The 25,807-nt window shown below is 45.8% G+C and overlaps 1 protein-coding gene across 1 annotated transcript in view; it reads left to right on the forward strand.

The window, feature by feature from the left end:
* Window positions 1–25,807, forward strand: part of myo6a (myosin VIa) — a 79,333-nt gene that overhangs the window by 43,500 nt on the left and 10,026 nt on the right. The window contains exons 19-30 of the mRNA XM_031581140.2: window positions 1,726–1,764; window positions 2,904–2,997; window positions 4,398–4,528; window positions 6,293–6,370; window positions 7,801–7,930; window positions 10,168–10,258; window positions 11,840–11,990; window positions 15,480–15,688; window positions 18,034–18,112; window positions 23,749–23,909; window positions 24,414–24,452; window positions 24,851–24,886. Coding sequence (XP_031437000.1) covers window positions 1,726–1,764; window positions 2,904–2,997; window positions 4,398–4,528; window positions 6,293–6,370; window positions 7,801–7,930; window positions 10,168–10,258; window positions 11,840–11,990; window positions 15,480–15,688; window positions 18,034–18,112; window positions 23,749–23,909; window positions 24,414–24,452; window positions 24,851–24,886 — 1,238 coding nt within the window. The remainder of the gene's footprint in view (window positions 1–1,725; window positions 1,765–2,903; window positions 2,998–4,397; window positions 4,529–6,292; window positions 6,371–7,800; window positions 7,931–10,167; window positions 10,259–11,839; window positions 11,991–15,479; window positions 15,689–18,033; window positions 18,113–23,748; window positions 23,910–24,413; window positions 24,453–24,850; window positions 24,887–25,807) is intronic.

A 25,807-nucleotide genomic window follows, 5' to 3' on the forward strand; every position in this document is an offset into this window, starting at 1 on the left:
GACAGCGGCCGGGGCACTCAAGCGTGTCGGAGAAATGCGTCCACCGCTCCGAGGAACAGCAGGGTGTGAGCAGCAGAAAGTGTCTGGTTTGGATGAAATGTGCATGCCCCTAGTGAGCCCCGCAGAGAGGGGCCCAGAGCAATGGCTGTCAGTGTAGGGAGGAAGAGAGAGAAGGAAGGAAAAAAGAGAGTGTTGTTTTTCTTGTTTCTTGTGCGATATGTGGAGGGAGGGAGAGAGAGAAGGAAAAAAGAGAGAGTGTTGTTTTTCTTGTTTCTTGTGGGGTGTGTGGGCTCTCCCTCCTGTTGGTTCTTTTTATTTTGTTCACCTTTTCATTGGATTCTTTCTCCCTCTACCTCCACTTGGTCAGAGGGGAATGCAGGTGAAAGAGAGAGTGGAACAGGCACACATTCAGAAATGAGATGGAAGGGCTGAAAATAACCTCATTCGCTCTCTGTCTGAGGCGAGGGTGGAGAGAGGTGACTGACGAGTTGTGTTTGTTCTCCATGTTTGCTCTCTGGATGAAATGAGACTCATTGGTGGACAACACAAACATCCACACGCTTGGGGCCCAATATCCACTCGTAGCTACGCCATTTCTTCAACGACTTGAACAAATGCGTGTGTGTGTCGGTCTGAGAGAGAGAGAAAAAAAGAGAGAAAAACAGAGAGGCATTGCTTGACCTCGTCTTTCAGATATGTAGAGTCAAGACAGCAGTCTTCTATTCACCCAGCCTCACATTAGAAACACACACAAGGCCTCGGAAATGTATTTGCAGCAATCGAATTGGACAAATCTGGGCAATCTAGCATGACAAGGAGATAAATAGGATGATTTGTGTGTGTGTTTGTTTGATAAACACACTCATTTGTTCACCAGCCCCCTCCAATCAGATACGCTGCCATCTCTCCCACCAATGAGGTGCTTTTAACCTTGACTTCTGGTGGGAGTGGGTAACTTATTGCCCACTTTGTGAATTTGTGGAATCTGTGAAATCTTCTTATGAAGCTAAGGAGGTGATGCATATTGATGTTGTAGTGTGTGGGCTGCTGCTGCTGCTGCTGCTGCTTGAAGCCCTGACACTGGCCCTGCATGCCAATAACATGACTGCTGTATGTGAGAACAACAGTCAGAGCCACAGGACTGATGCTAGTGCTCATGGCTATTATGCATGGAGCGAAACTAGTGGCTGTGGTTACATAGAAGGTTAGTTAGAACTTTAAATGCACTGCATTGTGCGTTCAAGACTCAATAAATCAGTAATCAGAAGGTTGCTAGTTCGATTCCCTGTCGAAGCGTCCTTGAGCAAGACACTGAACCCCTAATTGCTCCTGATGTGCAGTGTGCCATCAGTGTAAATGTAAAATGTGTATACATTGTAAGTCGCACATATGTAAGTCGCTTTGGATAAAAGCGTCTGCTAAATGACCAAATGTAAATGTAAATGTAAGAACAGCAACCCATCCTCATAGTATAGCGATCACTGCATAGCCTTCCTCATAGTATAGTGATCACTGCATAGCCAGGAAATGGCCAGAAAATCTGTGGTTTGAATGAACTTTTGTCTGTCTGTGTTTTTGTTCGAAACAGAAGAGGCGAGGTGGCCGGCAAGCCTGTGTGATATTCCGTGCACTGCTTGGATTGAATCAGAGATGCGAGTTGTGTATTTATATTTTTATTATTTTTATTTTACTAAAGTTGTTGTGCTGTGATTTGTGTCCCCGCAGACCCAGCTGAATATCTTGTTGGAGAAGCTGCGCAGCACTGTGAGTATGGTCTCTGTCACAGGGTGCACCGTCTGAACATGTTACTGAGTGCAGCTTTAATCTCAACATCACTGAGTGGAGCTTTAATCTCAACATCACTGAGTGGAGCTTTAATCTGAACATGTTACTGAGTGGAGCTTTAATCTCAACATGTTACTGAGTGCAGCTTTAATCTCAACATGTCACTGAGTGGAGCTTTAATCTGAACATGTTACTGAGTGGAGCTTTAATCTCAACATGTCACTGAGTGGAGCTTTAATCTGGACATGTTACTGAGTGGAGCTTTAATCTCAACATGTCACTGAGTGGAGCTTTAATCCATCACCCTATTTCCTCATCATTACACTCCAGTGCAAGCTGAAGCAGGTGGTGTAGATGGATGGTCATTAGTTATTCCAGCCTCCCCACACAGAGAGACTGAGACAGAGCGGAGATCAATAGAAAGAGCAATGAAGCAACGGAGATAAGATTAGAGAGGCTCGTTTTTTATTATTGATTTATTTAACCTTTATTTAACCAGGGAAATCGCATTGAGATTACAAATCAAAAAGTGAGCTCTGGCCTATAGGGACGGTCAACAGAGAGACAACAACAATACCAACAACAACATTTTATTCTTTAACAATTATCTTAAAAAAGGTCAGGGAAATAAAGTGCTCCAATTTGAAATGCAGGCGGAGCACAGTAAGTAAAGGCTGCCTCGCCTTATTCAGACCATGCTGTCGGAACGTCCAACTGAATACAATTATTAGAACATAAATTCTACCCAGACTTACTTGTTGATATGAATGCAGACACATATGAACGAAGCTGACCAATAATTGCTTCGTAGAAAAATTATCGACTGAATTTGTCTTCTCAGTGAAAGTGGAGGCCAACCAATTATTTCATGAAGTTCCCAGTGATGAGTTGAATATCTGGCACATTCAATCTTGACAGACAGAAACCAGTGAGTGCAACATTAATAGGATGATTTGCCTCCTCCCCTCCCCCCCCCCCTCACCCACCCACCAAACACATACACAACACACACACGCACACACGCACACGCACGCACGCACGCACACACACACACACACACACACACACACACACACACACACACACACACACACACACACACACAAACCTCTCCACAGGGTTCCAGCTTCATCCGCTGTGTCAAGCCCAACCTGAAGATGGTGGCTCACCAGTTTGAGGGCGGTCAGATTCTCTCCCAGCTGCAGTGCTCAGGTTTGTGACGGCAGTCGTCTTCCCCTCTCTAGTCCATGATCTCATACACACAGGCAGGCGTTCCGCTCTCTAGTCCATGATCTCATACACACAGGCAGGCGTTCCGCTCTCTAGTCCATGATCTCATACACACAGGCAGGCGTTCATGATCTCATACACACAGGCAGGCGTTCATGATCTCATACACACAGGCAGGCGGACCCTACTGGCCTGGTGCTGTGGAAACAGCCCTAGGCTCTGCTGTCCATACCCCAGTCCTTTATCTAGGTCCCTTCTTTGTCTTCTATTCCATGCCCTCCTTCTCACTCACTCACTCACAGCCACACACACACTCACTCACTCACTCACTCACAGCCACACACACACTCACTCACTCACTCACTCACTCACAGCCACACACACACTCACTCACTCACTCACTCACAGCCACACACACACTCTTTCTCTCTCAGCTACTCTCTTCCTCTCTTTCTGCTACCCCCCTTTTCACTTTCTCTACCTGTGTCTTTTGTTCCTCTTTTACTTTCTCTGTCACCTCCTTTCTCTCTCTCACACACACACACACACTCTCTCTCTCTCTCTCTCTCTCTCTCTCTCTGTCCCTCTGTCAGACCACCCTGCCCCTCTCTTCTCCCTGTAGAGTCAGCGGCCCCTCTCGTTGTCCTTCCTGCGTGCCCTAACTGGAGCAGGCAGTGAGGGGCCGCCGGGGAGGGGCCGCTGGGGAGCCCGTGGAGGGGGGTGCTAAATCACACGGTGTCATCTTCATTTCTTCTGTTACGGGCACATAAAAAGAGCCCAAGACTCATTCCTCATTCTTATGTCCGATTTGCATATTGCATTTGACACACGTTTTCCTCTGTAACCTTGAATACAGTACGCTGTGTGTTTGTATCTGATGAGTCTTGGGTGGTTTTTTTTCCCCAGAGTGTGCAAGTTTAAGGATTTTAGCCCAAAGGCAAACATTTCCGTTTGTTTGTCAAATACAGCTGTGGCCTTATGGAGGCTAGGTGTCAAGGTGCCACCATCCATTGCCATTCTGTAGTTCTTAGAAGAAAGAGAGGAGTTCAGTTGTCCCTAATTGATTCGTACTTTAGACTATTTCAATGCACCAACACACCAATGGAACATACTGTAGTTCCAAACCAATACAGCTGACTGTGAAAGCAGTGCTTTTATGACAAGATCGTTCAGAGGTTTTCCGGCATGCTGGCAGCAGCCTGTCTCATTCTTTGTCATTTTTCTCCTACAAAGAAAAAAAAATCTGCTGCTTCTTCTTGCGAGCATCCAAAGAACCCAGATTCAGAGAGTTTGCTCAAAAGAATTTAGCGTGACTTGTCCCGGGCGACCTGTATAATGGACTCGTGTCTCCCTTGTCCTGACTCTGTTGTGTGTCCCTGTAGGGATGGTGTCTGTCCTAGACCTCATGCAGGGGGGGTTCCCCTCTCGCGCCCCCTTCAGTGAGCTCTACAACATGTACAAGCAGTACATGCCAGCCAAGCTCACCCGCCTCGACCCAAGACTCTTCTGCAAGGTCAGTCTAAGGCCACACAAGGAAACATTTCAACTCAGTACACGTATAAATGTAAAAACTAAGTAGACATACACAACCATATCAAAGTTTGGAATCACTTAGCGATTCCTTGTTTTTAGAAAGAAAATCACGCTTTTTTTTTATTGAGATAACCTACAATGCACAAATGTAGTCCAGACATTGCCAATGTAAATGACTATTGCAGCTGGATGTTGGCTGGTTTCGAATGCAATCTCTACATGGGCATAAAAGCCCATTTTCTGCCACCATTACTCCTGTGTTTCAGTGTCACCCTGTGTTAGCTGCTCCTAAATCATATTTAAAACCCTCAAATATGATTAGGTTTGTGAGGCTGAAGACTGTTGAGCCGTTAGGCAAGCAATAAAAGCAGCCTTCTTTGGGCTGCTTGAGTATCTGGAGCATCAGAACTTGTGGAATTGATTCTGGTTTTAAAAGCGCTTTCTTCAGAAATACATTAGTCTGTTCTAACCAGGGTCGAAAGACAAGTGGAAGGTCCTGTTGCACAACAGTACAAGTGGCTAAAAACATCAGAATCTTTAGTTGGAGGAAAAAGTTGCCTTACAGATCTTCAGCTGGCAGATTATTAAATAGGACCCATACCACATCTCGTCTTCAGCAGTGGAGAGGCTCTGAAATGCAGTCCTTCTAGGCGGAATTTCAAAGAAAAAGCCATATCTGAGACTGGCCTATATGAAAAGAAAAAGGAAAATGGGCAAAAGGAAACAGATACAGGAATGGAAGATGATAAAAATACATTCCAGAGTATTTGAGGTGAGGTGTTCGGATCACAGAGAAGAAACTTTATGAGCCACAGAACAAATGAAAAGATGTCTGAGGACTGCTTGACACTATCTCTCAGGCACGCCCAAGGAAATGTGATGTGTCAGCATGCTTCGGTGCTGCTAAAGTCTTAGACAGAGTGAAAGGAATCTTTAACAAGGAAGGCCAGAACTCCACTATACCATCGCCATGCCCTGTGGACGCCACTTGACTGGAGCCTATTTTATTCTACAACAAGCCCGACCCAAAGGATTGCTCCAAATTATGCAAGGGTTATTTAGTGCAGAAGCAGTCACACTGTGATACTGCAAAGTTTGGAATTGCTGCAAATGGAAGACTCTTTGATGAAAGCACATTATCGAGCACATTTTTTTAAATTTCAAGCAAATCATATTTCTAACTTTGGCAATGTCTTGACTGTATTTCCAATTAATTTTGCACCTTGCATGGTCAAATGTCATTTTCTGGGTGATTTCAAACTTTTGGATGGAAGAGAAGATCTATCGTTGGAAGGAAGGGTGGGAGGGGGGGGGGAGAGCTGAAAGAAGGGAGAGTGAAAGAGAATAAGAAGGAAGGAAGTGGGAAGAAAGAAAAGCAATGAAATGTGTTGAGGAGAAAACAGATTGGGCAATTGCTTCAGAATTTAAAATCTTACTTGCTGGAAGGATGGCGGAAAAACACAGACTTTCATCCACAGTCGAGCAGATGCATTTATTTGAGCAGTCAGCCTTACTCAGTCCACTGATCATAGTATTCATGGCCCTCTGCCATCCAACCAGCACACTGCCCACGAGCCCCTAGGCCACCGGCTCCATTATTCACATCCATGTTTCAACAGGTCTCCCTTTCATGTGTCTGGAAAAATAGTCAAATGTGATCGAAAGCATCCATCCATGACCACATATGCACTCTTTCTTTCTCTCTCTCTCTCTCTCTCTCTCTTCCTCTCTCTCTCTCTCTTAGGCTCTGTTCAAAGCCCTCGGTCTGAATGAGAAGGACTACAAGTTTGGGCTGACCAAAGTCTTCTTCCGACCTGGAAAGGTGAGCCCCCACCCAAACCTCCCTTTTTTTATTTCTTTTTTATCTGTCACTCACTTCCGCTTTCAAATTTCATATTTATCAAGGGCAGAACTCCGGTACACAGAGAGATCCTGGCTTCTGCCTAGAGCAGCAGTGACGCTGGACGCCGGGTCACGGCTAACAGATGGCCGTTTGATTTCCAACTAAATGAATCATTTATCTGTGTTAAAACCCTGTGCAGGGGTGGCTGGGAGATTGATGAGCCCTATGCGATATTGAGGGCTGTGAGGAGAGGGTGTTCTGGAGGGGGAGGTTTCAGAGGGCATCTGCTCCTCTGGCTCTGATGGACGGATACGGAGGAGAGGAGAGGAGGCCGCATTTTTATTTATTTGTAATTTATTTTTTGCTCTGTTGGAAAAGGAGTTTAATCGCCCGTTGCAGAGGTGTCATCTCAAGCCAACTCGAGACATATTTATCTCAAGCCGTCTCACACGTGCTCCATTTGGGCAAAGAGATACTGTGTGTGTGTGTGTGTGTGTGTGTGTGTGTGTGTGTGTGTGTGTGTGTGTGTGTGTGTGTGTGTGAGAGAAAGAGAGCTGTCCGTCCTCCTCTAATTCGCCAACTCAATCTGGCATCAACCCTGCGTTTAATTTGGGATGTGCATGCCTTAGCACTTCTGCGCTGGTTACAATAGCCTGCCAAAATTGTGCTAATGAGAGATGTTGAGTTGTTATCCTCCACCCAATTACCTTTTTCTTCTCCTCCTGTCTTTGTTATTTTATTCTGTGTTTCTCTATTTCTACCTCCTATTCTCTTTCTCCCCTGCTTTTCATCTGTCTTCTTGATTTTTTTTTTTTTTTTACTGTCCTCTCTCTGTCTTGCCCTTTTAATATTTCCCCCCACTCTTCTCTCTGTGTGCTTACTTCTCTTTTATTTTTCTCATCACCCTCTTTGTCTCTCTCTCTCATTATCCATTCATCAATTCCCCTGGAACTTTACCACAAGGACATTACTTCAGTGGTCCGTCAGCACCAGTCATCTATTAACAGAAACTCACAGAGATGGCAATCTATAGCTGGGCTTTTATCTAACTGTTCAATGTTCACTGTTTGACCGTTTCAATAGGACATGATGGAGTGGCAACACTTGAAATCTACATAGAATCTGCCAATTTGCCGATTCGCATAGGGTATAAGGTTGAAACGGGTTTGTTTGCATCAAATCGCATTTGCTGAGGTTGCTCTGACAACCTCAAGTTTTGAACCGACAGCTGTTCACAACTCCTCCCTCGATTAGCAGAGTGTCGATTTGAAATGTATTTTAAACGAAGCAGATGGAGACCTGCGGTCTCATTTTCTTTAGCCGGATTGTCCTGAATGTTTCTTAAAACAAGCCAGCTTATGCGATGCGCCGTGAACGGGTGATTTATTCATCTGCTGTTTGGTCCCCAGTTTGCGGAGTTCGACCAGATCATGAAGTCGGACCCAGACCACCTGGCCGAGCTGGTGAAGCAGGTCAACAAGTGGCTGATCTGCAGCCGCTGGAAGAAGTGCCAGTGGTGTGCACTGTCTGTCATCAAACGTACGTATGGTTGCTAGGAGACCGTCTCCTGCACCCTCCTGTTCACAGAGACCCAGCCTCACACAGAGACCCCCAGAGACCCAGCCTCACACAGAGACCCAGCCTCACACAGAGACCCACCCTCACACAGAGACCCAGCCTCACCAAGAGACCCACCCTCACACAGAGACCCAGCCTCACACAGAGACCCAGAGACCCACCCTCACACAGAGACCCACCCTCACACAGAGACCCACCCTCACACAGAGACCCACCCTCACACAGAGACCCAGCCTCACACAGAGACCCAGAGACCCAGCCTCACACAGAGACCCAGACCCAGCCTCACACAGAGACCCAGCCTCACAGCCTCACCCAGAGACCCACCCTCACCCAGAGACCCAGCCTCACCCAGAGACCCAGAGACCCACAGAGACCCCCCCTCACCCAGAGACCCACAGACCCACCCTCACACAGAGACACACAGAGACCCAGCCTCACACAGAGACCCAGCCTCACACAGAGACCCAGCCTCACACAGAGACCCAGCCTCACACAGAGACCCAGCCTCACACAGAGACCCAGCCTCACACAGAGACCCAGCCTCACAGAGACCCAGCCTCACCCAGAGACCCAGCCTCACACACAGACCCAGCCTCACACAGAGACCCAGCCTCACAGCCTCACGCAGAGACCCACAGAGACCCACCCTCACAGCCTCACACAGAGACCCAGCCTCACCCAGAGACCCAGAGACCCACAGAGACCCCCCCTCACCCAGAGACCCACAGACCCACCCTCACACAGAGACCCACAGAGACCCAGCCTCACACAGAGACCCAGCCTCACACAGAGACCCAGCCTCACACACAGACCCAGCCTCACACACAGACCCACCCTCACACACAGACCCACCCTCACCCAGAGACACAGCCTCACACACAGACCCACCCTCACACACAGACCCACCCTCACACACAGACCCAGCCTCACACAGAGACCCAGCCTCACAGCCTCATACAGAGACCCACCCTCACAGCCTCACACAGAGACCCAGCCTCACAGCCTCACCCAGAGACCCACCCTCACAGCCTCACCCAGAGACCCACCCTCACAGCCTCACCCAGAGACCCAGCCTCACCCAGAGACCCAGCCTCACACAGAGACACAGTCTCACACAGAGACCCAGCCTCACACAGGATTTATTTGCAACCCTAATCAAACACTTACAGCCATCATAAGCAGCTGCTCCTGAAGTGCCTGATTAGCTGCATCAGGTTTATTGCATTAGGGCCATAAGTGAACCGCCGGCGGCTAGATGGCCAGGGACAGGGCTCAACATTATTCCCCAAAGCAGGGTTATTATGTAGATAACTGGATGGAGGAAAACAGCAGATGGCCATTTTTACCCCAAGTCCTTTTTCCCAACTAGGTTTTATACATTGTACTCAGGTCAACTTAAATAGTATGTAGAATCAAATCATATGTGGGAAATACTAACTTGATCAATACTTGTAGCTAATAACTAGTATTCACAAGTTAACTAGTAGTTTGTATTCTTATCCCCCCTCATGTTCAAGACATTCAAGTGGACGTAGATAAACTGCTTTGCTCAAGCCATGCCTCGAGGTTGCCAATATCACCCATGACTGCTAGGGATTTGTGCTAATTAACACACCCATTTGACACTGACGTGGATCTTCACCTCTTGATCTGAACAACCCGTCCTCAACTCTGTTGGAAGTGCAGTCTTATTTTCAGAGGTTTTTATTTGGCCTGAGGCTCTTCAAAATAACACTCTGGTCACACTTGGCTAATTAATCCTCCTTTTTAAGCCTCCTTTTTCATTTTGGGAAAAACTAAACTCCACTGTAATTTTCCCAGTCAGGTTTTAATTGTGTAGTCTGCCTTGGGTAATACCTCCATGCAAAGAAAACGAGAGATACTTATTAAATAAAATTTAATTATAGGAATGGTGCTGCGGGAGTATCAGTTTTGTTTTGTCTTTACTGAAGTGAAACCTTGAAAAAAGTCAACTTTCATATGAGCTTGAGAGCTTTTCATTCATCAAATTTAGGAGATTGGCACATTAACACATGGCAGTCTAAAATCACACTCCAAGTTGGTATTTTCTGTTTTAGACACTTTCATTCCAAGCTTTTAAAGTAAATGTATGATTGATTGGCTTAACTTCATCCCTCTCCCATCCTGTGTTTTGTTGATTTTCTGTCCTTGTCCGTTTTTGCTGGCGTTCACAGTGAAGAATAAGATGCTGTACCGAGCCAGTGCTTGCATCAAGATGCAGAAGACGGTGCGCATGTGGCTTTGTAAGAGGAAGCACAAGCCCAGGTGGGTCTCCTCTCCTCTCCTCTACGCTACTCTACTCTACTCGACTCTAATCTACTCTACTCTACTCTACTGCACTCTACTCTACTCTACTCTACTCTACTCTACTCTACTCTACTCTCCTCTCCTCTCCTCACCTCTACTCTACTTTACTCCACTCTACTCTACTCTACTCTACTCTACTCTAATCTCCTCTACTCTCCTCTCCTCTCCTCTCCTCTCCTCTCCTCTCCTCTCCTCTCCTCTCCTCTCCTCTACTCTACTCTACTCTACTCTACTCTAATCTCCTCTACTCTACTCTACTCTACTCTACTCTAACTGTACTCTACTCTACTCTACTCTACTCTACTCTACTCTACTCTCCTCACCTCTACTCTACTTTACTCCACTCTACTCTACTCTACTCTAATCTCCTCTCCTCTACTCTCCTCTCCTCTCCTCTCCTCTCCTCTCCTCTCCTCTCCTCTCCTCTCCTCTCCTCTCCTCTCCTCTACTCTACTCTACTCTACTCTACTCTAATCTCCTCTCCTCTCCTCTCCTCTACTCTCCTCTCCTCTCCTCTCCTCTCCTCTCCTCTCCTCTCCTCTCCTCTCCTCTCCTCTCCTCTCCTCTCCTCTACTCTACTCTACTCTACTCTACTCTACTCTACTGCTCTTCTCTACTCTGCACTTATTTTTTCTTCTCTTCTATCCTTTCTCCTTTTCTCCTTTCTCCTCTTTTCTTCTCCCTCTCTCTCTCTCTACTGTCATTTTCTCCCCCTCAACCTTCACTCCTCTCTTCCTCTCTCCATCCTCTCCTCCACTCCACTCCTCTTCCCTGGCGTCCTCCCTCTCCTCCTCATTAGACGGTGCTTTCACGGCTCAGTGCCCTGCTGCTCGTGCGCCTCACCCTTCATTACTGTGGGGAGGTGTGTTAGGTGTGTTAGGTGTGTTAGGTGTGTTAGGGCGGCCCGAGCGCAGCGGCAGCTTTATTAGCCGCTCAGGCCTCTCTCCATGGTCTGTCGTGATTGACAGCTCAAGAACAAGCTAGGACCACGCTCAGACCTCTCTCAGGGTCTGTCGTGATTGACAGCTCAAGAACAAGCTAGGACCACGCTCAGACCTCTCTCAGGGTCGGTCGTGATTGACAGCTCAAGAAAACAGGCTAGGACCACGCTCAGACTTCTCTCAGGGTCTGTCGTGATTGACAGCTCAAGAACAGGCTAGGACCACGCTCAGACTTCTCTCAGGGTCTGTCATGATGGACAGCTCAAGAACAGGCTAGGACCACGCGGACGGGGGATTTCTGTCAGCGCTGACAACCAGGCGGGCTGGATTTCTATGTGTACTGGGGGGATCGGTGTCAATGCTGGCAGCCCGTTTGGGGGTTTGGTGGAAGAGCAGCTCGTTTAGCATTCAGCAGCTGTTCTGGAAGTGGTTTCAACTTCACCGAGACCCGAACGTAATGAAGGGAACATGCAGTCTGTGGTGCCTAATAATCAGTGCACCCAGGTATCTGTTAAAACTGAATATGTGACTAATGTGTCTGTCTGTCTGTGTGTGTGTGTGTGTGTGTGTGTGTGTGTGTGTGTGTGTGTGTGTGTAGGATCGATGGGCTTGTAAAAGTGCGTAACCTGAAGACGAGGATGGACAAGTTTAATGAGGTGGTGGCCGGTCTGAAGGAAGGTCAGCAGGAGATGCGCAAACAGATCCAGGAGCTGGACGCCTCCATTAACGCCCTCATGGTCAAGATCAAGGTGCGTGTGACCCGTGTGTGTATGTGTGTAAACATATGTGTGTGCAGCCTTGTCAGCAAAGAAACTTCGTACAAAGGTAAAGAGCCGTGTTGTTTCAAATATTCTTTTTTTTCCCCCAAGTGTCTTGATTATTCCATTTTTGTTTTGTAGACCCCCCCCCCTCAAACACAAGAAATTGTGTGATATATCAGCATTTATTTGTTCTTTGCTGTTTAGCCGAGTCCTGCGAGGATTGTCCTATAAAGACACACAAACAAATGAATCAGATACACTCACCCTTTCCCTATGTCTCACTTCCTCTCATACACACATAAAAACCCACCTGCCTAATTATGAGAGGTCTGCGCCCATAGCGAAACTTCATTGACGAGAGGCCTCTCTGACTTGAAGAGGTTTTTGCAGGTGGCTGCTCCCGCTCTCTGTTTGGCTGTTGCTCCATCCCATCTCTCTCCTCTATCTCACCTCTACCTCACCTCGGGAGCTGTCTGTGAGATGAAATCTAGTTTGTTCATTATGTCCCTGGCCTGCTCTTATGTGCACACATATGCCTTCTATCTTTCATCTGCTGGGTTCCGCTCCGCGCCGGCCTGAGCTCGGGGGTGGGCCAGTTTGTCAGGAATCGAGCTGCTGCTGCTGCTGGTGGTCCAGTGGACCTTAGCCTAGGTAGCTAGCGGCAGCATCTGTGCTCTAAATCACATTCCAGGGATTAGATGGGGAACTTAATGAAGGAGAGAATATATGCTTATCCTCAAGAAGTATGCAAGGTGATGGTACATCAACAAAGTGTTAATAGAGATAATACCCAACCGCTTGATTAATGACCCCAGCGGTGTTTTATAATCGCAGATTTGTCAGTGAAATGTAGATTAGATGAAGAACTCACAGTGAAAGCACTTCCAACAGACAATGTCTGTTTTTCAGTGTCCATGATGGCTGGGGAGTTGTTTTTCAGTATATCACTAATTATGTTGAGTCAGCTTCAAGGTAATGCCGGTGGATGTTTTGCTATGAACATCCCATTTCATGAAATGATTTGTAGTGTAACTATGCAAGCAAAACTAGAGTGATGCTTTTAGAGCATCCGTGGCATGTGAGCTTGTACATACATATCTTATCTCAGTCTTACGCAGAATGGTTTCCCTGGTGACAGCAGATGCCAATGCATATTAATCAACATCTGCTCCCTATTTGTGATTTCATGTTTATAGCATTGCCTGTTGAAAGCCTGTTACTGCCACCGAGATCTGTCACACTTTAAGTCACTCATATTCAAGTGATTTATTGTGAAGGGAGAAACATAAGTGGTTGGAGAGAGGCACACAATTATGAACAAACACGTGGCTGCAATCACCATTACTTTGTTTTAAACAGAACATCATCGCATTTATTGACCATCACAAAAACAAGAGAAGTCAGTAGACAGGAGGGATATAGAAGGTGATTTGCCAAAGGAATAAACACAATTGCCTGTGTTTGAGAATTAAATTGGTCTACAAAACAAAAATGGAATAATCAAGACACTTTGAAAAAAAAAAAAAGAATATTTGAAACAACATGGCTCTTTGCCTTTGTACGAAGTTTCTTCGCTGACGGTGATGAAATGATTGACTGAAGAGCTTGAAGGAGAAATGCAGAGAAAGGGAGAGTTTTCTGAGAGTTTTGGAGATGCAGCAAGAGTTGGGCATGGAGGAGTCTTAAGGAGAGACGCATCTCACCTGTCTACAGACTCCTGCTAATGAACCCAGGCTTCCAGCAACACGCCATTCACAGCACTTTCATCTCTAATTCTCTTGTTTTCCCCGTGGGAACAAGCATCAGAGCTTGGATATGATTTCCAGGGAAATTAGGTAGCCGAAAGTGTCCGAGCTCGCTACAGCTTCACTGAACCGAGTGGAAAACCTCATGGGATCTGACAGAGTCCCTCTGTGCCTTGACAACTTGAAGAGGCAAAGTGCTGTTTTAAATAAGTTCTAGAGTTGAAGAGAAGAGTGGCAAAGTGCTGTTTTAAATAAGTTCTAGAGTTGAAGAGAAGAGTGGCAAAGTGCTGTTTTAAATAAGTTCTAGAGTTGAAGAGAAGAGTGGCAAAGTGCTGTTTTAAATAAGTTCTAGAGTTGAAGAGAAGAGTGGCAAAGTGCTGTTTTAAATAAGTTCTAGAGTTGAAGAGAAGAGTGGCAAAGTGCTGTTTTAAATAAGTTCTAGAGTTGAAGAGAAGAGCAGAACTACATCATTGGATGTTATAGCACAGTTAACATGGAGGAACAAGGAAACAATTGCTTTTATGCGTTTTCATTAGTATTTTTCCAGAACATCATATTTTTATAGATTTAGTGTGACTCTGGTCTGTCTTAACTACCTACAAGTCCGTTTTGAGTCCTCCAGGAAATACATTGAATGCCCTCATTGCATATTCTCTCAGTGGTGTATGGAGCCATACTGCTGAATGGCCATTATTACATTCCTTAAGTGTGGAGTTTCAGCAAAGTGTAATAAGCCTCTCTGCATTATTCAGTTGTACTTTTCCAGACTCATAGATATTTCATGTCAGTTATCAGCATTATTGTAAGATCCTTATAGAGCCGTGTAGCGTCAAGAGGTACCATCAAAGGTTTTAGTATATCTTGCCTGCCTCATTAAGACTTGTTTGCCTCTTATCCGAGGACACCCTGTGGAAGCACAAGGCAGCCTTTTTTGCTGAATTTGATCTGATCAGATCGTATCAGATCAGATATGAACACATTTTTAAAAAACTGTTTTTAGAAATTAAAAAAGACTCACATTACATAAAAAGCTACCTTCTCTTTCAAAGAAAGTAGGTTTATGCCTAAAAACTAAATATTTTGTAGCCTACAGCATAAATCAGTTACTAAAACTAAACTAAAATATTACATAAAAACAGCTGGCTCTTATAAGATCAAATGTGATTATCCATTAGAAGGTAGTATGTACAGTAACAGAAATGTAGGCCTATCTGTGTAAATACATGTAAAACCCATTGAAAGATTGCATTTGGCTTATGTGACACCACAGGAAGTGGTAGCAAGTAGGCTACTAGCTATATTAAAGCTAATTGTTCCTTCATTGATGTGATGACCACACTGTCTCAGTAAAATCACTTTAAATTATTAGTCACGGTGGAATGATTTGTTTACATTAACTGTACTTTGCTAGCGTCCCTACGGAATGTGTAACGTTACTTGTCTGCTAGTGTGTATTGCCAGTGTTGTCTGTAAATTCACTTTCCATTCATCATTGCAACTGCATATCCCAGTGAAATGAATTTGAATGAGTTGTTTAAATTCATAATGCTGGCGTGCATATTATTTAACTGCGTTGTTTTATTTTTTTTAAACAATTATTTAATTTTGCTGCATTGATGCCGAATCTTTCCCGTTGGCATTGCAATGCATGGATGCAATGATCATTTCCACCAGCCCTAGAGGTCAGTATACTAAACATCTGTGGGTGTAAAACCTGTCTGTGTGTCTCCAGAGCACGGTGATGACGCGCATCGAGATTGACCACGAGCACCAGGCGCTGGTCACCCGCTCGCAGCAGCTGCTCAGCTCCATGCAGAAGAAGAAGCAGGAGGAGGAGGAGCGGGAACGCCTCATGCGCATCCAGGAGGAGATGGAGCGCGAGAAGAAGAGGAGAGAGGAGGAGGAGGACCGACGCAAGCAGGAGGAGGAAGAGCGCCGCCTGTGAGTTTCTGATTGAGTGCCCACCACCATGTTTTGTTGATTATGCATTCGGTTTTACCCACAGCTTTAAAATCCAGACCAAGGCTTTATGCACAGATTTAAAATCTAGACCAAGGCTTTATGCACAGATTTAAAATCCAGACCAAGGTTTTACCCACAGCTTTAAAATCTAGACCAAGGCTTTACGCACAGATTTAAAATCCAGACCAAGGTTTTACCCACAGCTTTAAAATCTAGACCAAGGTTTTACCCACAGCTTTAAAATCTAGACCAAGGCTTTATGCACAGATTTAAAATCTAGACCAAGGCTTTATGCACAGATTTAAAATCCAGACCAAGGCTTTACGCACAGATTTAAAATCTAGACCAAGGCTTTATGCACAGATTTAAAATCCAGACCAAGGTTTTACCCACAGCTTTAAAATCTAGACCAAGGTTTTACCCACAGCTTTAAAATCCAGACCAAGGCTTTATGCACAGATTTAAAATCTAGACCAAGGCTTTATGCACAGATTTAAAATCCAGACCAAGGTTTTACCCACAGCTTTAAAATCTAGACCAAGGCTTTACGCACAGATTTAAAATCCAGACCAAGGTTTTACCCACAGCTTTAAAATCTAGACCAAGGTTTTACCCACAGCTTTAAAATCTAGACCAAGGCTTTATGCACAGATTTAAAATCTAGACCAAGGCTTTATGCACAGATTTAAAATCCAGACCAAGGCTTTACGCACAGATTTAAAATCTAGACCAAGGCTTTACGCACAGATTTAAAATCCAGACCAAGGTTTTACCCACAGCTTTAAAATCTAGACCAAGGTTTTACCCACAGCTTTAAAATCTAGACCAAGGCTTTATGCACAGATTTAAAATCTAGACCAAGGCTTTATGCACAGATTTAAAATCCAGACCAAGGCTTTACGCACAGATTTAAAATCTAGACCAAGGTTTTATGCACAGATTTAAAATCCAGACCAAGGCTGTACACACAGATTTAAAATCCAGACCAAGGCTTTATGCACAGATCGAGTTCTCTGGTTCAGTTTTTATTTGTATCCACTGAGCCCGTACGCCCACCCGGGGAAATTCACTCATACAGGTCAAGTTTGCTCTACTTACTTGAGTTCATAAGGAATTCTCTGTCTGCCCCAGACTACATTTTCACTCCGTGAGATTCTTTAAATACACAGATTGTGTACTATGAAGCTCTCTGCAAATAATACTCTCCTGGCACTCCGTACTGTTTACAGAACGTCCATATGACTAAGCTCTTTGACTTGAACTTCAGAGGACAGTAGGCGGTGTTTGTAAAGGCAGACCATGTCTGCAATGGCCTCAGACATATTTGGTCAAGCCTGGCAGCCATCTCTTTTGATGGGATGTCATAAAGCCCTTTATTAGAGGTAGCACCCCGCACCCCACCGGATTTTTAGTAATTTCAGGCGGACAGACTGGAGTTTATGGGCCTCAACAACATTAGTCACTTCTAAAAGCACCGGGCAGGTGTGTGTGTGAGGGGCACTGCTCTGAGTGTACTGCAGGTGTGTGAAGGGCACTGCTCTGAGCGTACTGCTCCACTGACCCGGGCAGGTGTGTGTGTGTGTGTGTGTGTGTGTGTGTGTGTGTGTGTGTGTGTGTGTGTGTGTGTGTGAAGGGCACTGCTCTGAGTGTACTGCTGCACTGACCCGGGCAGGTGTGTGTGTGTGTGTGTGTGTGTGTGTGTGTGTGTGTGTGTGTGTGTGTGTGTGTGTGTGTGTGTGTGTGTGTGTGTGTGTGTGTGTGAAGGGCACTGCTCTGAGTGTACTGCAGGTGTGTGAAGGGCACTGCTCTGAGTGTACTGCAGGTGTGTGCGTGTGTGTGTGTGTGTGTGTGTGTGTGTGTGTGTGTGTGTGTGAAGGGCACTGCTCTGAGTGTACTGCTGCACTGACCCGGGCTCCTGGGCCTCCGCGCCGCACTGACACCTCACCGCCTGCCCCTAGTCTCAGTAATGTGCCAATTATGAGACATTCGATTACAGCGGGGCGCCACGCCAAAGATCTTGAGCCGGGGTCGGTTTAGGATGGGCGTTCATGGGGAGGGGGGGAGGGTATTTACGGTGGGTCTCGGCGAAACAAGTCTGTCACCTTGTCTTGGCATGAGTTCAGTGTTCTGACATGAGCTTTGGCTGCCCGACCTCGTCTCCGGACCGGTGATGATGATGATGATGCTCTTCTGAGACAGTCAGGACAGGGAGGTCGATGCCCATCACGGCGACATCTGAGACTAAGCATCTGAATAGAGAGAGAGAGACGGGGAAAAAAACAAGTGATCCCCCCCCCCCCCCCCTTCTTTCTGCTGTCTCACAGGAAAGCAGAGATGGAGGTGAAGAGGAAGCAGGAAGAGGAAGAGAGGAAAAAGAGGGAAGAGGAGGAGAGAAAGCTGCAGGTGAGTGTCTTCCTGATGGCTGTGTTTGCCCTACACTGACCCTCAGTGTCAGGCCATCCTGCTGACTGTGGAACTGCCTCTCAGTATTTGCACTCTAAATGCATTTGTTTCTCTCTCACCCTTACTCTCTCCTCTCTCTCTCTCTCTCTCTCTCTCTCTCTCTCTTTCTCTCACCCTCACTCTCTCCTCCTCTCTTTCTCTCTCTCTCTCTCTCTCTCTCTCTCTCTCTCTCTCTCTCTCTCTCTCTCTCTCTCTCTCTCTCTCTCTCTCTCCCTCTGTTTGTCCCTATGGAGAGGAAGGGTTTCAATTTCCCTCGATGGAAGCATTTTAGGGGCTCAATGAGATTTTCCCCTTTTCTATTTTGTGCAAGTCAAGAGTCTTTTTCAGCCACGTCGCTTTCCACTCAGCCACTCTACTGACTCCATCTTGCTTGATCTCTCTCTCTCTCTCTCCCATGTCGTTTCATGTTCTCTATCTCTCTCTGTCTATCTCATCTCATCTCTCTCTCTCCCATCATTCTCATTTTCTGGATATGTTTTTTTTTCTTCTTTATAATATTCTCTATTCTCTCCTTCCGTCATGATCACTCTTATTCGTCACATTCGTTTTTTCATCTTACTTCATTTTGCTTCCGTTGATCTTCCCCTCCCTCTCCTCCTCCTCCTCCTCATCCTCTTCTCCTCCTACAGCAGTTATTCTCTGTTGGATGGCCCTCTGCTTGAGCCAGATGAATCACTTCTCTTAGCTTTTATCCTTCCGACTGCTGGGCTCCCTGTCTTGATCAAAGAGGCTGGCCTAAGGCCGTCAGCCCGAGGCACTGTCCCACCGTCCCAATCATGCTCTTTTTACTTCCTCTCCTCTGCTGGTGTCTTGTTGCTTCATTCCTCTTCTCTTCTCTTCTCTGTTTTTGGCTGTCTCAGATTTTTTTACTTTACTGCATGTTGGGTTTGCTGTCCCACTATCCTCATTTTTGGCTCATTTCCACTTTTTTTCTCTCTTTCCACTTTTCAGTAGCTCTGCAGAACTCCTTTCAGGACTTTTTAGAGTTGGACCTTTTGATTCACATCTCAAAATGTGCTGCCTTGCAAATCTCCATAACAAGCCATTCTTTCTCTCTGAGTATCAGAGCCATTCTCTCTCTCTGAGTAACAAGCCATTCTCTCTCTCTGAGTAACAAGCCATTCTCTCTCTCTGAGTTACAAGCCATTCTCTCTCTCTGAGTATCAGAGCCATGCTTTGCTGCTGTCAGTGTTGCATGTTTGTTTTGAATGCTTTTATTTGAAGCTGATTGCATCCCCCTCGAGACCTGCTCCCATTTTATTTTTATTTATTTATTTATTTGTTTATTTTAAACTGTATCTATGGCTGCGTTGACACTTTCTGACTGCGTTGGCCCCTGTTTGGCCCTGGCACAGTGTGTCCTAGATGAGATGCTGTAATCCCCAGCTGGCCCCTAACCCTGGGTCTGTGTGCTAATAGGCTGCTATGTCCTAATGGAGTGCATGGCAATCCTCCAGAGTGAGGTGGCCCCTGTGAATGCCCACAGACACAGCAGCGGCTCATTAGGAGGTGAAAGAAGTATAATCGGCCCTTACCGTGCAGTGCTGACACGCAAACCCTGCTTTTGGCCTGCATACACTTGGTATTACGGCTGATTTATAGTTGTGCGTAGGCTGTGCCCATAGCCTATGCCATTGTGAGCATTTATATGTATGTCTGCGTCGGCCTGCAGCGCTAGTTTAAACAGCGGTCAGAAATTCACAGCAGCGTGACTATTTGTTGACCTGTCAGTCTTGCTATAACGTCTGCGTTAGCAAAGGCTTCATCAACACACCCCGAAACATCAGAAAAGCGGACCGATCGCAGTTGCTCCGGTCTGTGTCACCATGACGTGTACCTACATCTGCGGAGGGGTGCATCAGGCTACAGCGTAGGGTACCCAGCTCCAAGGTACCTACAGCGTAGATTTAGCCAGAGCCTTTGCTTGATGTGTGCAGGAGCAGTTTTTGTAATCTTTTGTAACTTTTGTAATCCAAGATGCTTTACAGAGAGGCATTGTGAGGTATCGGGCGGTCACCCCACGTTATTTTGGGAGGTTGCGACTGGACTGGGTGGTGTTGTTGGGAAGAAGGGTGCAGGAGATGGTGGCTTGTATATCAAAATATATTCTCATTTATTTACCTAGGGGGATTCTTTTGTATCCACCCCGAAACAGGTCTATACAATAAACAAACAAATATTTACAAACACAAAAGATGGCCGCACTCAAAGTGCTACAGACATAAGGGAGAACTAGGCAGATCCTTGAGCATGCTAGGCACAGATTCACAGGTTCAGAAGGAACATCTTTACAGCACAGGTTCAGAAGGAACATCTTTACAGCACAGGTTCAGAAGGAACATCTTTACAGGACAGGTTCAGAAGGAACACATCTAAAGCCCTAACAGTATCCACACAGCTAGATACTAAATCCACTTCACCTCACAGCAGGTAAGTGTTCTTAAACGCAAACGCCTTTCCCAGTCTCTCATGCCTTCTTGCAAAGTTCTCCCATGGCCATCTCAAGTGGTAAGAAAAAAAGTCTCTCCTCATGCACATGAGGCGCCTTTTAAATAGGGCCGCCAGCTGAGTTCAATTGAGCCACTTTGGTCTTCCGGGTCCAGCCACTATGGTGGGGGAAGCCTGGATCGAACCATTGTGGCGGGGTAGTCCACCCCACACCAGGGCCAAACTCCTGATGAGACAGTGAGAAGGGGAAGAAAATTTCACTTTCTCACAGGCATGTAAGAGCTAGAAGATCTTGGACTCTTGATGGCTCTTTCATGAAGAGTTTTATTTGTCACACTGGTTTGCCTCAGCTTGTAACTTTACTAAAGTGGAACAGGCCGGAATGTGCTACAAAGTCCATGTCATTTTTTTGTGGTCTGACTAGAAATTCGCTCCTCATTTTGTAAACAGGGTGTGCTTTTGGATTATGGATCTATTGGCAAATCTCCCTATTTCTGACCTTAAACAAGTGTGTGTGTGTGTGTGTGTGTGTGTGTGTGTGTGTGTGTGTGTGTGTGTGTGTGTGTGTGTGTGTTTGCATGTGTGTGTTTGCCCTTCATTAGTTGGAGTTGACTTAGAAAGCAGACACCTCCATCCATCATCCGTGCTGTTCTCCCACTTTCACACTTTTCCCGCACTGTCTCACCGTACACACACTTCATTATGGAGGGGACAGAGGAAATTAAGTAGTCCTGCCATACTGCCCCAAGTCTGGAAAGTGTGTGTGTGTGTGTGTGTGTGTGCGCCTATAATCTTTGTTATAGATTGCTGGTGTGGATGTGTTTATGTGTGTCACTTCAAAGCTAGTGAAGAAAGTTCGTTGCCCTGAACATAAGTGTTTGTAAATAGAGGCAGTGCTTTTGAAAAATTTGAAATTTTGAAAATGAGGAGGACAGAGTGGCTGCTGTTCTGACGGATGAGGGGAGAAAAAAGGATCCAGGGGGCGGGGTGGGGGGTGGTGGGTGGGGGTGAAGGTTGTTTGGGGTGGATGCTGAGAGTGTGTCTGTGGCGCTCCAAAGCCCCTTTCCCCTTTGAGCTGAAATCTATGTTGATGCAACAGAGCTTGCAGACACATGATGTTCTTCGTTGCAACTTATGGGCCGCTGTTGCGTGTGGCAGATGTCAGCTGTGGCCTGCAGCAGAAGCTGGACATCACCCCAGCTGCTATTTTCAGTGGGAAATAACAGAATGACACAAGCGATCACATTAGATTTTACACAGAAGGTATTTACAGATTTTGATAGTGACAAGCAGGGGTATTGGCTGGCCTTCAGATTGGCTGGCCAATCTTGGATTGAGCCCAGATTCTTCTACGTCAAAAATCTTTCAAAAACGTTCTTCTAAATAGACTACACATTTTTTTTCTTGCATGTAATTGCATACAATGCAAAAACATTCCAATTTGCAAAAGAAGGAAGGGTTAGAATTTGGTTCACGACGTAGGCTACTTTCAAATAGGCTACTGTTTCTACCCATATTTTCTCGTTGTGTCCAAACTCACATGCGCTTCAGTGCATTTAATGGCCTAATCTTTTATTTGATTCAGTTGGGCAGCTGAAGAAATCTAAAGTCCCACAAACCGGTATGCGATACATTCATGACTCCCAAACTACCGTCGCTGACATAAATGAAAAACAGTGCGGGAAAAGTGAGAAAGTGGGAAAACAGCAAGGATGATGGATGGACGTCTGCTTTCTAAGTCAACTCCAACTCATGTACGCGCATGCACACACACACACACACACACACACACACACACACACACACACACACACACACACATATTGATACTTTGATTTCAATTAAACGTCCTTCCCTGCATTGTGTGATGATTGAAGTAATGCTATGAAATGCTTTACCTGCTGATGGGTATGTAATCATAATCATACCCTAAAATGCTTGTGTGTTTTATGTGATTGTATATGTATGTGAAAGGGGTTTTGGTACCATAGTGAATCAAAGGATTATACAGTACATTCCGAAGTATTCAGATCCTTCACTTTCTTCACATTTTGTTATGTTGAAGCCTTACGCATTTAAATGAACTTTTTCCCCCATCAATCTACACTCAATACCCCATAATGACAAAGCGAAAACAAGTCATTTGACATTTTTGCAAATTTATTTCAAAAGAAAAACTGAAATGTCACATTTGACATTCAGACACTTTGCTATGACATTTGAAATGTAGCTCAGGTGCCTACCATTTCTATTGATCATCTTTGAGATGGCACATGATTTGGAAAGGCACACACCTGTCTATATAAGGTATCTCAGCTGACAGTGCATATCAGAGCATAAACCAAACCGTGAGGTTGAAGGAACTTCCTGCAGAGCTCGAGACAGGACTGTGCCGAGACACAGATCTGGGGAAGGCTACTTAAGGTTCCCAAGAGCACAGTGGCCTCTGTAATTCTTAAATGGAGGAAGTTTGGAGCAACCAGGACTGCTACAGTTGGCCACTTGGTCTCAGGAAGAGAGGTGACCAAGAACCATGTTGGTCACTCTGGCTGAGATCCTGTGTGAAGATGGAAGAAACCTCCAGACCTCCATCACTGCAAAACTCCAATGATCTGCGCTTTATGGCAGAGTGGCCAGACAAAAGCTTCACCTCAGTGAAAGACACAGGAAAGCGCACTTGGAGTTAGCAAGAGAACACCTAAAGGACTCTCACACTGGAGGAAACCAGACACCACTCATCAACTGCCCAGTACCATCCCAACAGTGAAGTGTGGTGGTGGCAACATCATGCAGTGGGGATGTTTTTCAGCAGCAGGGACAGGGCGAGGAGAGCTGAATGGAGCAAAGATATAGATCAGAGATATCCTTAAGGATCCTTCAGTGTTCAGGCTGTAATCACTGCCAAATGTGCCTCCGCTAAGTACTGAGTCAAGGTCTGAATACTTTGTCCTGAATAACAATGTCAAGTATCTGTGGAAGGTAAAACCACTTAATGTGTTAATCATTTAGTAAACATTCCGCTACGCAACGTTGAGAGCAAGCACTGCATATGTGGTAAGGTGATGAATGTCAGGGCATTAAATCTGTATGAGTGGTGAAGTCTGAACCCCCACCCCGATCTGTGCCAGGTGGAGATGGAGATCCAGATGGAGGCGGAGCGCGAGGAGGTGGCCGCGCGGCAGGCCGTCCTGGAGCAGGAGCGCCGCGACCGGGAGCTCGCCATGAGGATCGCCCAGAGCGAGGCCGAGCTCATCCCAGAGGAGACCCAAGTGGATGCCGGTCTGCGCAGGTGCGCACAGAGACACACATTAAGAACATATTGTATTGTATCTGAATGTACATTTAATTACAGAAATGAACAAACACACAATGCACACACAGTTGAAAGGTGCGGCCACAGCTTCACAGCCTGGAGATGTGTGCGTACCCATGCCAACACATTAAACACATCACACACCACATCTCACTTGTCACACTTGTGTCACGGCCACTGTTTCCTGTGTCCAATCACACACCCACCGTGACAACGTGACAAGACGTGTCTAAGCTCAGGTGACAGAGATGTGAAAAGTGGGAACATATGAGACACGAGAGCCATCCCTGAAACACAGCGCCTCAGGGAACTGTCAGGAAAATGTCACCATTTTCAGAAGCTCTGGAGTTGTGATGTCTGTTTAACCTTTTTGTTTCTCTCTCTCTCTCTCCCTTTCTCTCTCTCTCCCTTTCTCTCTCTCTCTCTCTCTCTCTCTCTCTCTCTTTCTTTCTCTCAAATTTTCTGTCTTTTTTCTTTCAGTAATGGCTCAAGTGTTCCATCATCCCCAGAGAGTGTGAAGTAAGACCCTAGACGCCCTAACCTTCTCCCAGTCTGAATCCAACATTCTTTCCACATCTTTGCCCTCCTCCCCCATGCATGAACCCCCCCCCCCCCCCCTAATCTGCCAATCAGTCCCACACCTACTGATTGTTACCCTGGCAAGCAGCCATTAACCTGTAAAACTAAACTGTTCATCAACCGCCCAATGATTCACAATGAATCAGAGTTCATATTTAGGTCTGTTATAAGTATATTTAAATGCTATGTCCTAATTATAGGAGAGAAGTGTAGGCACAATCATCTCACTGACGCACAATCCAACTTTGATCAAATACAAAGGGAGTTCACATTCCCGTGATTCGATCCGTGTGTTTTTGAAAGGTGCTTTTTAATGTGATGGCTTTTTCTGTTTTCAGTGTTCCTGGACAACAAAAGATGAAGGGTTTGACCATGTAGGTTTTTGCATTCTTTTCACTGTCTTCACCTGTAGAGAAACACCACCACGTACACGGCACATTAGCTCAACAAGCATTGGTTTGCTTTATTAGCTCTCTCTGCGTTATGAGAAAGGACTCCCAATACTCATCAGTTAACATTTCATGTCTCTGAATGTTGTTCCATGGTGTTGACCTCAGCAACAAGTAGTCTCCTCAGCACAGCGCCAGTGCCCCTGACCACTTAGCCTTTAGCCCAAGAGGGGGAACGTTCCGGTTCAGAAAGGTTGAAATCCTCCCTGTTCATTTCTGTCAACCACTTGTAAGTTCTGCTCAGTTTCTAAATCAGAAAGTGTAATTCACAAGGTAAAGGAGTACGCCATGGTTGTTTAGCAGGACCAAAACATAGATAAATACATGAGATATATGTATGGAAAACACTCTTCTGAACACAATTTTCTGAACCAGAGCATTCCCATCTCCGCTAACTGCCGTGTAGTAGCACCGTCTGACACAAGACACATCCTTGTTTTAAAAGGTATTAGATGAAAAACCACAGGACTGCTGAGTGGGAGACCGTGGCATGAAGACTATCGAGGCTGAACGCTACTCAAAACTGTGTCCAATATTTCAACATATTTGCATGCAGGCCTGATAGTTTCTGTCTCCGTAATGTGCTGCACTACCGGTTCGAGAGTGATGGCAGAAGTGCCGTCGCGGCAGAATGCGCTGCGCCGCTGTGGCTAGGGCGCGCTCATCCCACGTCCCCCTGACAACAGGGACACTCGGATAATAAGCTTAGTTGAACTTGAACGGGGGAAAACTTATGGATTCTCCATGGGAGACTAGGCTCCTTTTGTTTCTCAGCACTTTTAATGGGCTTGGTTGCAGCGCGCATGTTATTAGTTTAACTCTGCAGAGAGGAGCTGTCTCGTTCTT

The sequence above is a fragment of the Clupea harengus genome, chromosome 15 (assembly GCF_900700415.2).
Source record: "Clupea harengus chromosome 15, Ch_v2.0.2, whole genome shotgun sequence".
NCBI classification, from domain to species: Eukaryota; Metazoa; Chordata; class Actinopteri; order Clupeiformes; family Clupeidae; genus Clupea; species Clupea harengus.